We start from the raw sequence: 18624 nt of genomic DNA, 5'->3' as shown, positions 1-18624 counted from the left end.
ATTACTGATGAGCTTCATGAAGCCTGTGAGCAGGTTGCGTCGTGCGAGGAGGAGGAGGTCAAGACAAAGATTATTAGGGATTAAGAAAGACAGTGTATTAAGTTCATCTGCTTTAGTCCTCCTGCCTGGAATGAGTGCAGAACAGGCTCTGCTGAGCAGCTCCACAATTTTTTCTTCTTTGGAAGCCCTGCAGTCGCAATGCAGCAAACATGCCTGTTACAGCCAACGGTGGCCAAGTGGTTTACAGAGGGTTTCTGAAAACCGCATTGTATCAGACTATGTGGGACACTTTCATTTTCTACACTGCTATTCATTGTCAGCTATTTTTCAAAAAAGAAATTGATGCTTTTCCACAGGTGTTCTGCGGTTTGAAGACCTGTTCTAGCTCCTTGGAGAAAACAGCAGTGCAAAAATGCAAGTTAGTGCTATTTGCAGTTATCATTTGGAAGTGTTGGTACAGGAAGTCTCTGCTTTATTTGATGTCATTTCAAGGTTGTTAAAAATAGCTTGCAATGCTGTGAATATTCCTTTTTCTCATAGCTACTGCAATATGTATTACTTCTAACATTCAGTATATACCTTTGAGCTCTACTTTCCTTTCTTTCAAATCATCTGAAGGACTGATGTCTTAGCAGCCATTTGTTCTACTGAAGTGAAGATAAGTGTCATTTTCCATTCTCAGTGGTAACATTGGCCTTTTTTAACACACTTTTTTCTCGTGCTTTTCAAAGCACTTATGTCTGTACTCATCTCTCCCTTTCATCTCTTTTAGTAGCCAGATTCTATGGCAGCATTTGGAGTCAAATGTGGGTTTGGTGTGGGTTTGTTTTTCTTTTTTTTTTTTCTTTTGGGCCTGTGCCATTTTGTTGTGGGTTTACTCCATAAAGAAGTTTTAGACAACTTCTGCATTAAGTAACTGTATTTGTTGCAGTATAAAATACGTTTTATCTTCTGGCTGAAGGCTGTCTCTGTGTGGGTGCCTGGATTCTTAGTGGATTGTATAGCCTGACCAGCTATACTTGTTAAGCTGGTGAAAAGCTAATCAGTAACATTAAGACTAGCAGGAGATTTTGCAGAGCCCTTTTATTTTGGAAGAGTTTCTGGAGGGGTTAGAATGGTTGAAAGAAATCTTGGACTGTGTTTCCTTTGTGACCTTAAATTAAAAGGCGAAGTGGGTTACTCATTTAATATAATTTTTGGTTGTAATTCAGGGACTAAAATATTAGGCGTAGGACTGAATATGTGAAAGTTCAGCAAAACAACCACTGTGAGAAGAGTATTTAAAACAGCTACTGTATGTTTTAGAAGTCTTGACATTACTGAACTGCTGTGACATACATCTGACGGTCTACTTGATCATCCCTAGTAGCAATGAGATAATAATGGGCCAGTAATTGAATCAAGATTTCACTTGTCTTGTAGTTTGTCTCCTCAGCCAAAAAAAAAAAAAAAAAAAAAAAAAAGTTTAAATTGTTCCTTCTTTTCATGATATAGGTATTAGGTGTTCTCAGTTATTGGCAGGGAGCTTAGCCTCTGAATATAGCTTATGTTCTCTGTTGTTTGTCTTGGATAGCTATATAAATGGCTCATTCTGGGTCTTTTTGTTTTATATAACTGTGTTAAAATAAATCTTACTTTCAGGAAAAAACTTGTGGTAATTCAAGTAACAAGTTTGAACTCTTTTAGTGCCTTCATACATGTCGAGTCTGGCTGTCTTGTTAGCTTGTGTAATGGTTTCCAGATGATCTCTTGTGACTGCTGACAATCCACAGAGAGCAAACTGGACACATGGCTCTCCTTGATGCTCAGGCTCTGCTTTGTGAGGAGAAATGAGAAAAAAGAGAGAGAGTTTTTTGTTTTTTTTTTTTTTTTGAGTGGGGAGGGAATCTGAACAGATGGTCAACAGAGGAATGAAAACGGGTAAGGGAAAATACAAAGAAAATATAGGCAGATTGCTCTCCCTCCCCCTGTCCTCTGCTTCATTTCTCCCCCAGTGCTTAGTGAAGAACAGAAGGGAAATAGGAATGGAAAGTGAAGGGAAATTTTCCTTATGGCTTTTGGAAAGATACTTCCTATGCTAAGGTATGTTGATAAATGATTGTATAATGGTCCTATTGGTGTGATGGATTGGAAGAGTAAAACTCAAACCTTGCCTTTTCTGTAGGAGAAGTGAAGAGCCTCAGTTGCCTGAGCACGTTTGCAGTGGGGATCTCCAGCATGCTTCCCAAAGTGGTGCCCTGCAGTCATGCTGTAGCTGAAAAATGCACGTGGTTCCACTTCTCAACTAATTTTAAGTAATGTAAAACCTATCCGTAATGAAGAAGGCCTTTCTGGGAAACGTTGGCTTATGTCAGAAATGCAAAGCAGAGAGATGCCTGGATGCAGGGCTCAGTTTGGGCTTCCCAGAAGCGAGGACGTTGCCATCCAGTGCCATGTGCATGGAAAGGCAGGAGCATTTTTCTCCAAGTTTGCAGCCAGTTTAACGCTCCCTTCAGTGCACACCAAATGCAACGTTCATAGCTTTTAAGTTGTGTGTGGAAAAGTGTCCACACCTGTGGTTAGGGGCTCTGTTCCCGGCCTGTGATTACCGAGAGGTGGTACGCGCAGGAGGGGACTAAGTTGGGAGGCCTGGAGGCTGGACGGGTGGGTGGTCTTGCATTATCGCTGTGTGACCCTGGGCCTTAATCTCCTTCCCTGCACTTTTTATAGCCTCTTAAAGTATCAAGGTAATTGTCATGTAACTTCAGTGCTCTGGTCACTGCCGATTCAGTATTTCACCTACAGTCCCTTTAATTTGAAGGCTTTGCTTGCTTTGATATTGAATAATAAAACAATTCTTTAATTTTTTTTTTTGACAGTAGAGCATTTAGAGTATTTACTGAAAGTATTCAGAAGGTAATTTGCCTTTCCCCTGCTGCTCTCTCCCACATGTAGCACAGGAGGAACCTCTGTGTCTGGCTCACTAGATTTTACAGAAATCTGAAAGAAGCTTAGCATCCATATGAAGCTATGGTAATTCCCTTCAATTTAGGCAATTTAATCATCACAGAACTGGAAGGGTCACCTGTCTCTTTGGATGAAAAGTGCCACATACAAAGCAGAAGGTTTAGGAGGTAAATTCTAGGAATGTCTGGTTTTCAAATGCGCCTTTTTATGAGGCACAGCTTCCCCCCTCCTCTTTTCAGCTCTGCAAACCTTTGATGCCTCACCCAGAAAGATAGAAATACAAGTTGTTACAGGCAGAGTTGCTATCATCTCCTGTCATTTCTCTTTATAAGATCTAGCGTTTTTTTTGTTTGTTTGTTTGTTTTTTTTTTTTTTTTTTTTTTTTAACTTTATTTATTTCTTTGTCAAACTTCAGTTCATGCTGAGTTTTTCTGTGCCTTACATCTGACCTGACATACAGCCTGAGGGCAGGATGTGGCCTCCCTGCTCAGGTCAGTAATTTCTACTTACTGTATATGTTTAGCTGCAATTTTTCACATCAAAGTCAAGGTATCAACTTAACTCATTGCAGGCTCAGATTCATTAAGTTGCATCAAGGCTACAAATTAAGCTAGCTATAAATAAGATGAGAGCCTTGTATGCAGAGAGACAAGCAGATGGAGATCCTTCTCTGAAAAAACAAAGAGCGTGTTCATTGCCTGTTTCTGCTACATGTGAATGAAACACTGCCATCTCTCCAAATGAGCTGGTACTTAGCCTTTCTGGGGTCTCCCAAAGAGAGAAGGCTGGGTTGTCTTGGGTACTGCAGTGTCCACCCACTCCAGACATGTCTAGAGGTTAGACTGCTGTTCAGGATGTACCTACGTGTTTTGGAGAACGTTAACAGCAGACCTACTGTATCATCAACCCCACGAGAAACATCCTAAGGAAAAGAAATCGTTCACTTTGTTCTTTTCTTCTTTTCCTATTTCAGTGCAGCACAAGTCAGAAAAAGCTGTGCTGTCCTGTGCTCTGCCAATTTTGCATTTCATTATTACTATTCATGTATTTTTATTGCTTCTCAATCTTTGTGAAAATATGAGGGTATGAAATGGAAGCTGGCAGTATACTGTAGGGTTTTTAAGGTCAGCGATCAAAGTATTGTAAAAAAGTGATACTCAAGCTGGATCCTCTAATAGGTTATTCCTATATATTGAAAGAGTTGCCCTACTGTATCAGAGGAGTTGACCGTCTGGTGCTGGAAAGGCACCTGAAGATGATGCTGGAAATTTTCATATGGGCAAGATGCAACATACTGCATCCATCATTGTTGTGAAGGCAGTGGAGTGGCATTTGAGTATAGGTTGCTAAAAGCCCTCTTTCCTCTTGTGGGATGGGATTATGATAAATCAACGTTACCTTCAACTCCATCAATACCAGGTTATGTCTTTACTTGTGGGGCTTTAACATCATAGGTGCTGAGCCCCTTTTTTTGTCTTCACAACTCACCTTCTTATTTGTGGAACAGCCAAACCATTTAGACTACTCCAAAATTTTGACCACCTTGTCTCCAGTGGCAGTAATTTCCTTAGGCTAATTTTGTGCTGTTCTGTAATGATATTTAAAGGATTAGCAGATTCTTTAAAACAAAACACAATCACTTGAAGAGACAGGTAGTAACTACATATCTCGATATTTATTTTGTTACTGAAAAATAATCAGTGAACCAGAATAGAATTTGGTTTATTGAGTTGACCCAGAATAACAGCTCTTTTAGAGTATTTTCACGTCTTTATTGAACCACCTATTTTCCTCTCTTTAATTCTGGCCTTTTTTGTTCTTTTTGAGTTCCCTGGGAATAACGCACTGGAGAGAGGCAGTTTTTCTTTATTCAAAGCTTGTTCTTTGGGTTTTTCCCATGTCTGTCTGCAAGTTGCAAAATTCCTTACTATTCTGTAATCCAAAATCTTGTTACTGTGGCTTGATAAATCATCTTGACATGCAGTTGAGCAGCTGACATGTCTTCTCTGAAGTTTGACTGGCTTTTCAAGTTAACCTTTAAATATATCGAAGCTTTTCCACAGTTTTTCAGACCAAAACTTCACACATTAATATGGCACATATTCCACTACAGAAAAGATCAGATGGTTTCAACTGATCATGTTCTGCTTTTGCATTCCTCTTAGCATTAGTAATCATTTATACACTTCAAAGATAGAATAATGACAGGACATCTGTCAACCTTGTTTGCAACTAATTCTGCCCTCAGTATTTACTGCAGCTGGATCACTGCATGTCCTTGCAGTTAATTTTATTTTTTATATCATTCTAAAGAGCCAAATCTCATCCCGCTTCCTTAAGTTGGGCAAAAATCACATTGAAGTCAGTGGGAGTTTCACTTTGCCTGACTAATGAAGTACTTGAGAAGGAAAGTAATGCTTGGGGAAAGGAGAGGCTAATTGAATTGGCTTCGGGCTTGTCATGCAGGCAGGCAGGCAATGTGTGGCAGTTCTTTTTCTGCTGGGTCTAGGTCTGCTGGCAGCTGTTGCAGCTCTTCGAACCTTTAATGTGTCAAAATGTGTCACCATTCACTAACAAAAAAAAAAAAAAAAAAAAAGAGGAAAAAAGAAAAAAAAAGTCCAATAGTCTGATGGAGTATTAAAGACCCGTAGGGTAGCACTTAAAATGGCTATGATATTAAGTATAGTATTGAGGCACTTACTTCAGTTTTAAGAACCTTTTCTTCTGAGGTGCCAAGCAGCCACATCTGGAATTTCCACTGGGTTCAAGGTGTATCAAGTCAGATACTCTGTCAGATACATTTTTTGAAAATTTTGGAAAATATTGATGATGGAATCTAAAGCAGATGTAATGGTCTTTGAAAGCTCACTTAGTGAGAGCCAAGATTGGGAATAAAAATAATTATATAGTTTCACATGTAGGCTCAAATAATACTGATAATTAAGTGAAGTAACATTACCCCTGGGGTGCTGTTTTCAGATAAGAAACACACGTGATATTTTGAAAGACTATGTAAGTTAATTATTGTAAGATGTTTATGCAGCTTTAAAAATGGTAGATTTGCACTTTGTGACAACTAAAAGGCTACCACAGGAGCTCACTGCTGCCCCTCAGCCCCATCGCACCAGGACTGATCCTAAGACTGGGCTTTGCTGCTGTAGGCAGGAAGGATGCAACAAGAGAGAGAAATGCTGAATCACTTTTCTTCAATTAAGGCTTCACAAGAAAAGTATATTTTTAACCTTAGCAAATACCCTGGTGCCTGATCTTCCATGGGTATTTATATGTTTTTATTCTAATAACTCCCCTTAAGGCCAATATGAGCTAAGCATGTAAATCCCTGGAGAACTGATGAAAAAAAGGCAATCTCATTCACTTAAATATAAAAATAAACCATTTGTCATGTTTATATAGAAAAGAGTCTCATAAATTATTACTACTTTTTTTTTTTTGGTCTGTCATCTAGTACTTTCCTAGCTAGATTTAAGGCATGCATGGCTTCCAGTTTGCACTTTGTGTGCTTTGAAGTGATGGTGAACAGATTCATTAAGCTAGAACAAACAACCTGCTAATTTGTTGCTTGTCTTCTATTTCAAATGGATGATCTAAAAGGCTGAAAGTATTTGTGTATTTGTTGCGGTGCTGCTTGTTACGACGGAAGCAACCCCCACCGAATTTTTAAGCAGTATTTTCCTTCAAGCAAAATCTCCAGGTCACAGCTCTTTAAATTACATGCACAAGAAGGCAAGGAGACAAAGCTAGTCTGGATAGCTTTCTCTTTTAGCAGCAAAGTTTGCATTTCTTTTAATGTAGTTAAAACATTTGACGGGAGGGAGTGTGGTTTAGTGATGTGAGGTGATTTCCAAATGAGTGTTAGCTTTTTACTGACCTACTTTCGACTGGCGGTGTATTCTTGTCCATTACTTTTTGTCATTGAATAATGCTGATATATTAAGCTGCGTGCTTCAAGGGCATTGTAAAATTGCATGTAGGGGCAGGACTGAACTGTGAAAGTGCGAATTACTCTATCAGATCATACCCAATTAAAAAGTGACAAGCACAGCAGGAGAAATTGAAAGCAAGGTTTATCTTTCATGTAACATAAGAAGTCACTATATCGGTTAGAAACAAAGTGAGTGTGAAACAGATTCTCCACCTCTTCTCATCCCTCTCCAAAAATTATTAATATCTGCTGACTTTATTATTGGAACGAATAAGCCCCTGAATTGTAACAGCTCATGTTCAAGGATATTACGACAATGGCAAGAGAATGGGAAGTACAGCAGCCACATACCTTGAAGCTATCTGTTATCAAAGTGTGTGCTGAACCTCAGGTCAACGCATTGCAAATTGACAGATAGGGAGTTTTGAAAAGCTGGTTGTAGTTTATATAAAACTGTAGCGTGTCATTAAAAGAAGACTTGCAGGCTCTCTGCACTTCCACAGGAAACACAGGAATAAAAGGATGGTAATGAAAGCAAGAACTTTTACTGAGCCCTGTACTTGTTAGAAAACTCTGCTACAAGATAAAGGAACTTGTTTAGTTTCCAGTGCTATTGCAAAAATCCTCATATAACCTTTTGCTTAACGTTTGCCAGCACTCCTCTAATGGTGAGATAGATCTGTGAATGTAGAAACGAATTCAGTTGTCTATATACAGTATAATCTTCCATAATCCTGCTGGCTCAAGGTGTTGTGTTGCAAAACCTGTTCTGACAGTGATTCTGGATTAATGATACCATGGATGACACTGATGCTTTAATAGAGAATTAGGGTGTGTGTGTGTGTGTGTATATGTGTATGTATATATATATATATATAATCTGATAACCTCTCGCTTTAAAGAAGCAAACAAACAAACAAAAAAACATGAATCAGCTTCATGAAATATGTCCCATGTTTGCTATTGAGGTGGAGACTGCTTCAGCTATGTGTGACTTCTGTCTGACCAGGTGAACACCTTCTGCAGATAGTCAATGTCACATTGACCCTGATGTTTGCTGCAAATGGTATTGCCTGAGTAGGTTTGTGTAACTTTAGAACAACCGACCTGTTTAAAACCAAGTGTTCAAACTAGACATTAGTGTGTGAAATTCTATGTTATGGGGGGAAAATATGAAAAAAAAAAAAAAAAAGAAAAAAAAAAGAGAGGGAAAGTGATAAATACATGCAGCACTTGATTTATGTTAGCTCAACCTGGAAGCATTGTATTGTAGGGGAGATGGGAGGAGGAGATGGATGGGTAAATTCAGAAGGTAGATGATCCATGCAGCAAGCTTTGCCTGTAGAAACAGCCATACTCTGTAGAATGTGTCTTCACATAAACTGAACATAGAATCGATGTGCAGTGAGTTAAGGGTTTCAAAATGACGAACCAATTAACAGTCCTACTAGACTTGGAGCAGCTGCCAGGTAAAGATGATGATAGTAATAATGTGATGATCCACATAGAGCCTCCATTTTCCTAGAGGGGATTTGCCTTTTCCCCCATTCATACCCAGGGTGGAGTACCAAGGACCTACATAGCCTTGTTATTTTGTGTTACATTGAGTAAGTAATTCATTGGAGTTCGTTCTCAGTGAAGAAGTTGTAGGGACTTGTGTGTGGAGATGATACCTAGGTCCTAAGTTGTTTGTTTGGTTGGTTTTTACGTTATAAAAAGCTTGTGTGGTCAATAAAAAGCTTTGCATACCACATTTTCAGTTCTGATGGAATCAATTTGATAAAGGTTTCATAGGATTTTAAAGGACTCTTGCTCAGGGATTGATGAATTAGGCTTGCCTACTTCTCCTGAAGGTAAAGATGAAGATCTAGCTCTGTTGTGTGGGGTTTTTGGTTTGTTTTGACAAGATACATTCTATGATACGTGCCTTCATTAGTCTCACCATTTTTCTGGTGCAACTGAGTGGTTAATTTAGTGATGCTTTGATCAGTAGATATATTAATTTAGTACACATACAATACAATAGACTTTCAAGAAAAAAGGGGGAAGACATACTGTAATTTAATTGTGGAAAGATTACTGGAATTCTCATTTTCAACTGATGTGTATAAAAATATGTGGGTAAGAGATGAGTTGGTTTTAAAAATAAAAACTGTTCAGTTATACCATTACCTAATTGTTGAATTTTGTCTTGCAGTGACCAGTGTAAAAGAAAATGCTGAAAAGTATATGGAGATGCTGGAAGATAAACTACATAGGTAAGAATGATATCATGGAAACCTCTGAAATATTAAAAATGTTTCTTAATGCATCATTGACATACATAAAAGTGTTAGGGAATGTTTTTGAACTTGTGTTAGAATAATACCAGAATTGTTCAAGGTTGGAAATCCCCAAAATGTTATTGTTATGACCTCTGTTCCTCGCCACGTTCAGGAGCTTTGCCAGCAGCCCGCCAATGGATGCAGGTAAAAGAAATAAGTACTGTGTGGGGGATTCTCCAGTACACAGGACTGCTCTTAAGCAGAGCTGGTACAGCCAGTGACAAGGGAGCATGCATGCAGTTGATGCACATTGCTCCAACTCTGCCTGCAGGTGCTGTGATCTGTGGTGTGAACCACTGAACATCCAGAAGTTGTGGAGTACTGGGGATGCTGCAGCTGATTGAAAAGGCACTCCTCTGTTCCTATGCAGAATTGAGCTCTGAGCAGAGCCAGAGTCCCTTGCTGTAATTCTGGGTGTCCTTAACAAGTAATGACCCTTTATATAACAGTTTTGAAAGAATGCTATTTTGGGGAATTAGAAAGCAATTGGAAACCAAGACAACAATGGAGATATTTTGGGAACTGAATCCTAATGCAGAATGCACTTATATTTATGGTTGTGTTGTTTTTTTAAAGGAATGCTAGCATTTATATTTCTTCCTCTTGCTGTGTGAAGGGGGCTCTAGACTAGTCCGCAAGGTTTAGGCTGCTCCTTGAAGGATTGTTAGTAAATGTTGCACTGCTGTTGTGATAGAAAAAATGGACTTTGTCTCCCACAAGTATTTATACTAGAAAAAGCTTTCATAGGCTGTATTTGGAGTTTATGCCTTAATAAAAATGCAACACCCTCCCCCCCCCCCAAATTAATGCCACTCCTATTTCTGTCTTTGAGCAGGTATAATTAATAATCTGTTTGCCTTCATTTTGTTGTTGCATTGGTAGAAATGTTTCCAGATTTTAAAAGTTGCTCACTCACATTGTTGAAGATAGAGGTACTTATTTTGCATAACTTTCATGCTTTAAACTAAGTCTGAGCTGAGTGAAAAATGATGGAAGTGGACTTCAAAGATCAAGCTGTGTCTGTCTTGCCTATCCCCCATAACTTTGATACTTCATAACTGATTTCAGAACTCTGATTTCAACTTAGCTAGAGAAGTCTCAAATACTTAAGTTTAACATGAGTCTTAAGAGCCTCCTGTGTTTTTTTTTTTTTTTAAAGAAAAAAAAAGGAAAGGGGCAAAAAAAAAACCCAACACCCTACTCTTTATTAAAAAATAAAACATAAAGTATAGCAACATATATTGATGCTTTTAGCCTGTGAGGACTCAAATGATATATCAGGCTCCTAGAATGACATAAATCTCTCTTTAACTATTAAATACTTGGAGAAGCTGTACAGACTTCTTTTTTCTGCTTTCAGAAGAATTCATCAGATAGCTTTGCAGTAGTGGTTTGTTTTTACTTGTTAACATCTGTTTATGTAACGTTTGGGTTGTCTGGAAAGTGGAATTTTCTTTACAGCATCGATACTTTAACTTGTAATACAATTTTAGGTGTCTTGATAGGTGTTTATGAGCTTTCAGCATGCTTTTTCCCCTATTCCTAGCATTTGTGGATGAAAATCTGATGCTGAAGTGTTGGTATTCATCTTGCTTCTGTGAGAAGTATTATTTCAGGGCAAGGATTAAAAGCTAAAACCCTTTCTTGACACACTACTTCGTATTTTGGAAGCTAGTATGTTTCGTTATGGATAGTAGTTGACCATTTCAAACCTTATTTTGCAGATCTAAGAGTTTTCAAGTGTTGTAAATTTATTTAATTATTTAATTATTTAATACAAGGATTGCCTTCCTTAGTACCATACAAGCCTGAGCCTGTTTCAGTCTAGGTTTTCTATTACAAGGCTGCAGGCTTAATAGTTGTGCTGTTGAGGGATGAGTGTCCTCCCCAGCCTTTGCTGGGGACACAAATACATGAAGTCCAAGTGCTGTGTGTGTGTCAGTGCAGCTGTAAATGCAGTTTTAATATTCACTTTATTCACTTCAGAGCTTGCCATCAGCTTCTCTGTCCTAACTGGCCACCTGGATGCTCCAACCCTCCAGACTGTTGTGGTAGTGCCAAACTTCTGAAATTTCCCTTCCTAATAATGATAATAATAATAATCCAACAGTGTTGGCCAAGCCCCCAGGCAGGGAAGATTCAGTCCTGAACCAGTGACAGTTTTTCAATATGTAAAAATGGTGCTATTCTAAAAATAGTTAATCTCATGTAATTAAGGGCTAAGAATTTCTTTATATATTGGTGGGAAGAGAAAATGTATGGCGTTTTTACCAGAAAGTAGGATACTACATCTTTAAAATAGTTTTATATTTATGCAAATTAAGTGGTTATAGTTACTTTTTTTAAAGGTTATTTGGTCTCTAAATAATTAATTCCACCTGCTGTATAGCGTGAGTAAGCAAAAGAAGTAAACATAAGCCCAAGAGGCTTTTTTCCCCCTACTTAGCGAAGTTACTTGAGAGACTGTTTCTCTTTTTTGGTCTTTATGTAGGTGCTCATATTACTCCTTAAAAATCATAAGCTAAAAACCTACTCTCTAAGGAAAGTTTAAAGAATATGGTTTAAGATTACATTTTTAAGATTGCATTTTACCTCGTCTTCGGAGGTGAAATTTACATCTGGCTTATGGATGCACTTTTTTGGTGCCTTTGAGACCAGTAGAGGATCAAGCATGTGTAACGAGAATTCAAATAAACTTTTTAAGTTTTTCTGCAGATGAAACATCGCTTCACATCGAAGCAACCTAGATTCAAATTAAGGTATATAGCTTCAAAACAAGGTAGAGCTCTTAGTAATGTGTTTTTTTTTTGTTTTTTTTTTTTTGACTGATACTGTAATAAAAGAGAATTAATGAAGAAAATTCAGACCAAAACAACTTTAATGAGTTAAAATAATAAGTTTAAAAAAAAACTGTCAATATTATTTATTTATTTTCTCTCTTTTGCTTATTTTCTTAAGGAAAGTGTAGTTTGGAATAAATTCTCGTTTTGGTTTTGTTTTCATCTTGTGTTTTCTTTTTTTGGGGATGTGGAGTACCTAGCTTATCCACTGGAGTACCTTTCTCTCTCTCTCTCTCTCTCTGAAAAAAAAAAAAAAAACAACAAAAAACAAGGAAGAAGTATAGCATTTTTGACTGCAGTCCAAAAATGGGTTTGTTCTCAGATAGTTTAATACAGTGTTAATGATTGATTAACAACAGTACTCCTTAATAGTCTTGCATTTACAGAAGGAAGAACTTTTTGTCAATGCCTTGACGAAAAAGCAAATATATTCAGTATTTAATAATTTCATGTAAAAGAAGCTAACTGCCAATTAGCTACACTGATTTTTTAATATTGTTTTTCCATTTAAAATACGGCTTGCATTCTGAACAATGGACTGACGATTGCTTAGGACAGTATCCTTCAAGAAAAAATAAATAAGTAGCAGGTTTAATAATCCTTCAGGCTGTCTCTTTTCCAATCACCAATATACTTCAAACCTCTCGTTGTTATTTTTTATAGTCACTAGCTCTTCTTTAAAATAATGGTATTAATCAAATACCATTGCCATTGCTTCCATGTACTAATGGCACTGCAAATTGCTTTACTTTTTTGCTGTTAAACAAGATAAATACAGAAGTAGTCAGAGTCAAGACAATGAGACTGTGTTCAGTGAAGACATTTCTATGGGTATATCACATGTAAGAAGTCCTACGTGGACAACTTCTGCTCACCACTAGTGCTGAATGCTCTCCTTGATCAACACTTAAGCACTTAATGAAAGTGGCCACGTTTTGCAAAATGTGTGGGGTACTAATAAACACCTCTGAGACCAGTGGAAACCGAGAGTAAGTACCTACTCACATTTGTTTAGGTGCTTAGATGTTGGAATCTAAGTCTCGATTTGGCATTTGCAGTTACTCACCTGGTTTTGAAGTTATCCATAAAATCACCTGCCTTTTAAATTGGTAAGAAACCTCTGATCTGTATTTCTGTCTGAAAAGTCATCATCTGAGTTATCTGATAGCTTACATATCACAATGAAAGTCATGCTAGGTGACCAGTTGTACGTCTGTCACATTTTACATGTGCCCTATGTCTCATTAAATCTCTGTCCTAGCTTCAGTCTATTTCACTTCTATCACAGAGGGGGCTGTGTGAATGCATGTGCATATCAATCTCTGTGTGATCTGTATTTGATAGCTGGAGAAACCCCCCAAAACGTGTGGAAGAATGTAGAATTAAAAAAAAAAATATCTTTCAGACCATTGCCCTTGCAGAAGCTAGTAAATGTTCCATGGCAAATATGGTTATCTTACAAAGTGCTGTGTAAAAAACAGGAATTCGGTTATATCAACAAAATAGGCAGCAAATGGATTTATTTCTTTCTTACCTTTGGAGATACTGCTGATGTTCTAGCAGTAGTAGAGGAAAATACAGAGGAAAATATATGAGGCTTTTATACCAAAGAAAACTAAGTATCATTAGTATTGCAAATCAGCTTCATGAGATATAGGATGAGATAACAATGCTTTATTTTTCATGTGTCCATCTGCTAGATATTTGTAGAAACATATTTGGAATACATTGCCCTTGTGAAATTTATTAGAAACTGATAATCTGTGAAATTTGCTCCCTGGAGCAGATGGAATAAATGTGGCAGAATTGTTGCAAGAGAGTGGCAGCTGAATATTTCTTTTTTATATGCTGTGGATCATTTGACATTTGCTTTAAGAACTTCTTTTAACATACCAAATATTTCCTGGGTGGCATTGCATGTTAATATACAAGTTATGCCTGAACCATAGCCTGAACAATTAATGATAGATACGCTACGTGATGAAGGGACATCTAACAAGTGAAAAATGCATTTTGTAGGGGAAGGAGGCAGAGAGAAAATGAAACATCAGGAGAAATGAAAGAGCTTGAGACTATCATTTATCCCTTTGCTGACACTCAAAATCCAAGAGCCAGACCTGCCATGGAAAATTGAACCCTGAGGCAGCAGAAACCCCAGGAGGAGCTGGTTTCATCACTAATTAAATAATTAGGCTTTTAAAGATTTCTCAAGACAGTCATGATTTTCTGCAGTCAGGTGAGGTCCTCATGTCCAAGTGCACACACTCAGAGCCCTGTCTGAAGTTCGGCGCCGTGCTTTTGGTTGTGCAGGCTGTGGTATCCAAGTCTACAAGTGCAAGCTTGCAAATATTGAGCATTTTGGTGACAAAACCCCTCTATGGCGGTCTGCAGCCTCTTATCTTCTGCAGGGGTGAGATTTCATCTTGGGCTGTTAGTGTCCTGCATGTCATTGTGCACAAAGTCTGGCAGCTGCTAGAGCAGAGTTGCTGTGCAAAGGCTGCTAGTAAGGCTTTCCAAAAGCTTCCCCCCCTCGTATACACAGCGGCACAAGCGTGTTGGGGAGTGCCAGATGGCCTGCGGTAATTTTGTGTAACCCGTGACCCACCTCAGTTGCACTGAGGGCTGTTTCAGCTGGCAGTAGCATTGTAGCAGTGCACGGATATGACTGAAATGCCATCTTTGCCTACCTCCCCTTAAAGATTAGGCGTTTTGTATGTTGCTTCCAAGAGGACACAGCCCCAGCCCGTGCAGTATCATTGTCTGATCTTGTTTTGCTTACCAACAGTTCTGCTGCGGTAGTGTTAAACACAGGTTAGACAAAATGCTGGATACTTCCAGTGACTCATTTAGTCCCTTTCTTCTTCCCAGCTGCTCTAAGTCATACACAGCTGTGAGAACATTAGCTCCGAAATTGGGAGCAAGAGACGCTTTATATGCAGTGATGCATTCCTTTGTATCTCGTGGCCCACATGGTGATGGCTTCTAAATCCCTTATCATAACTGCCTCAGGCTGGAAACAATTTTTTGTACCAGCCGATGTAAAGATGACATTTCTTGAGCTGAGGGAATTTAATGTGATTGTACTCTTCCGCAGGCCTCAAAGATTATCCTGTGGCTTCCATTCATCACAAAACCGTGGCTTTTTAGTTGCTGTTTCTAATTCCCAGATAGGAATCATGAAATTATTTTGGGGGAATAATATTTTTCAGGAATAACTGGTGACAATTACACAAAGGTGTTTTATTGAGCTATTTTCTGTGTTAATCTGCAAGAATGTGGAAATGAAGCTAGTAGGAAATGCCTTCTAGTAAGATGTAATATTGCAGTGATGGTGCTTTGCCATTATTGATTTTTAAATGATACAGCACCTTGTAACTTTGTAAATGTATGTAAAACCTTTTTTCTTCAATTGATTGTCTTTTGCTATTTGTGCTGGTTTGTTTTCTAATCAGCAGTGCTTGTTTTCATTTTAATGGCTTTTTTCAACTCCTGGGTGCTCAGGACATGCGGTGTAGCAGAGTCGTATCCTCCTGTAAGGTGTGCTCATTTGCACACCTTGCAGCTCCCTATTCACTGAAATGTGAAGGGGATTGTGTCTGTTTAGCAAGACTTGCATTCCCGTAAAGGAAATTTGTGGTTTTCTCATGCAGGCAATATTTTTAATGCGTTTGAATGTCAACTACATTGAGCTGCATCTTTCAGACAAGACCTCCAATGTCCTGAGGGTCCCAAACCATAACAGAGCAACTCAGCATTAATTGCTAACACATCACATTCCAGTTTACTTGAAAATGAATGATCTTACAAGTCATTTTTGTCGCCTGTTATTCATCTCATTAGTTTAGATACCATGTGTCTTGGGTCTCCTTTATAACACGCTAAGTCTCCAAAATGATTTTGGGAGCAGAGCTGGGTATGAATACTCTCAATAGCACACTGAGGGGACAGGCTCATGGTCTGAGAGCTCAGAGAACACGAAAAGGGCCAGATGTCCTTGTGGATGGATGGTTCTCTGTCATCTGGTTAAATTTCTCTACTGGTCATGTCCGTATGGGATATAGATATGTAATATAATACATATAATATGTAATATATTTATATATTTATATTGTATTTATAATATATATATAAATTTATATAACATTTAATATATGAGGTTAGTTTCCCAAAATGTTGTTTGCCAATGCCTTTAAGGTGTTGCTTATTCTTAGCTACCTGACAAAGTGCTTGTGCATGTCAGTGCAATCACTTGTGTTGCCTCCCTTTGTAACAAAGGACTGTAGGACTAGGCCCTGTGTGGCTATCTTAAGTGTTGAAAATTGGGAACGTGGTTAGATGTTGGTGCCACTGGAAGCGAACATAGTACATACGTTATCAGATTTGCAAAATTGGAAGGAAATTACACACTTCTGTGACATCTGAAGGGATTCTGCCTCAAATCTGTTTTGCTGTTCTTTAAAGTAAAACCATCTTGTTTTAACATATTGTGGTGTTTTATCGTACTGATAGGTTCACAAAAACCTCTCAGCCACCACCAGCAGCAAAACACTTGTCTGGGTTCAGAAACATTTAAAGAACATTGCAGTGTCACCAAACATGCGTAGGGACAATCGAACACTTCTCTTTGGAGAATCAATTCTCCTTGTTCGGAACAATACGATACTCTTTGTTTCAGTCACCTTATTTTTCAGTTTACATGAGAGATGCTGTCATGAAAACAGGGTTATTGTTTCTTAAAGGCTTATGTTTTCCTGATATTCTTTTCCAGCCTGAAAACAGCAACTTATGTCATTGTGCTTACTTGCTGTGGAAAGGTCGTAATATCATGAATTGCAGGATTATCACTTCAGCTGTGTAACTGGTAACAAGAACTTAGGAACTCATGAACAAAAATAGCATTTTGAATAGATTTCTGTAGGGGAGGAAGAAATTAGCAAAGATAGTGTACATATGCAGAGTTGCTCCCACTCAGTATTCAGAAACAATATTCAAGCTGCTTTATTACCCCACTGATCTTTTGTATTGGAAGTATTCTGGTGAGGGGAAGTTTGCTCACACAAAATATTCATGAATAAAATGAGCTGTGAATATTGAAAAGCAAACAGCTAAGTGTGTTAGCTAATAAATGACAGGTAATTTTTGCTTGCTGTACTAGCCCAGCCTTATTTAGGAGATATGTTTTTTTTTTTTTGGGTAGCTGTGAAAATCTAGTTTACGCAATGGTGAATCCAATTAACAAAAAATAAAAACTTACATATCCTTTCTAACTCATTTTTATTCCCTCCTCTACTTTAAGCATTTGTGAGCTCTTTTGTTTGCTGTTCTTGAAGTTAGTATTCTTGGAGAGAGGGCTTTCCAATTCTTTCCCTGGTCTCTATTTATATTTTTCTCTCCCCTTTCCTTCTACTTGTCTCATTTCCACTTCTAAAAATTTATTCTTACCTTCTTTATTTTGTTTCCAATTTCATTCCTTAGAACTATTGTTGTTGTGTATCTCCTCTCTGTATGTCACTGAGGGCAAAAAAGTATCAGAAAGTAGAAATATAAAAATTCACTTAATTCACGGAAAACCCATTCTCACCCTTAAAACAGAGCAGATTATTTTTCAGGATATCTTAGACTGCATGATCACAGCACAGATTCTCATTAAATGTTCTATCTGTCTTTACAATCATTTGCAATATATTTGAAAATGTCTGCAATGTCCTCCCAGCATGTAGTATCTTGGAAATGCTTAGTAAATTTGAATTTAAATAACCTCGTGAGAAATTTGATGGCATTGCTTCATGGAAATGGATTAGCCTAGATTAACTGGGGCTGGAGGAAAGTCGAGAATCTTTGCTGTTCTTTTTGTTTCTGGGTGTGGAAACCATAGCTAAAACCCACAGAGGGTGGAAACTGAAATGATCTTTCTGAAAGTGCAGCAGATTAGAACTTGTAATCATGTCTCTCTGGCATAATGTTCTCTTCATCTTCATGGTGATCTGGTCCCATGGTGGAGATCCTTGGTAGACAAACTCATGTCTTCTGCCAGGATGCAGCTCTTGGTCCCCAACCTCTCAGTTGTGTCTTTCAGCAGCAGCAGAACCAATATTTGCACCCATCTGTAGATGAATACAAGTTGCCTGGGCAGTAAAAATGAGGGCAAAGGATGTAATCTACTTCTTTATCTTCTCACTTGCTGGCAGAAGACCATTGCTCCTGTCTGCAGCCTTCACAAGGTAGGAGATAATTGCACTTGTGGAGCCCACTATGTTTTTTGTGGCAGCAAGGATCATCTTCTGGCTCTGCAGAGGTAAAGAGAGGGCTTGCTGCTAATGGAGAAGGACTTTGTTACGATTCCCAAATAAGCATATGCTGGCTGATGTGTGGAAAGAGCTCTTTGCAGAAGAGGAGGGGTGCGATGAGAAGGCCCAGGTCCAGCATTTGTCTGGGGGAAAAAGGACGTACACAAATTTTTATTTTTCCACTTTAAGTCCTAGTGGGGAATTAATATCGCACCAATGTTTATTTGATATACATTGTGCCCAGAACATTTTTAAAGTAATGTTTGGCTTCTATATAAAACCAT

The 18624-nt window shown here is 38.2% G+C and overlaps 1 protein-coding gene across 10 annotated transcripts in view; it reads left to right on the top strand.

The window, feature by feature from the left end:
* The window catches only part of DISC1 (DISC1 scaffold protein), a 200629-nt gene that overhangs the window by 144865 nt on the left and 37140 nt on the right, over positions 1-18624 (top strand). For all 10 annotated transcript variants that reach the window (XR_014618305.1, XR_014618306.1, XM_084284389.1 and 7 more), the window contains one exon: positions 9087-9147. Coding sequence is in view for 8 of the 10 variants with exons in the window: in XM_084284389.1 (XP_084140515.1) it covers positions 9087-9147 (61 nt within the window). In the remaining 2 variants the exon portion in view is untranslated. The remainder of the gene's footprint in view (positions 1-9086; positions 9148-18624) is intronic.

This window comes from Netta rufina (assembly GCF_964035555.1).
Source record: "Netta rufina genome assembly, chromosome: 3".
Lineage (NCBI taxonomy): Eukaryota > Metazoa > Chordata > Aves > Anseriformes > Anatidae > Netta > Netta rufina.
The sequence above is the reverse complement of the archived record's forward strand: the minus strand, read 5'-3'. Positions and strand labels throughout refer to the sequence as shown.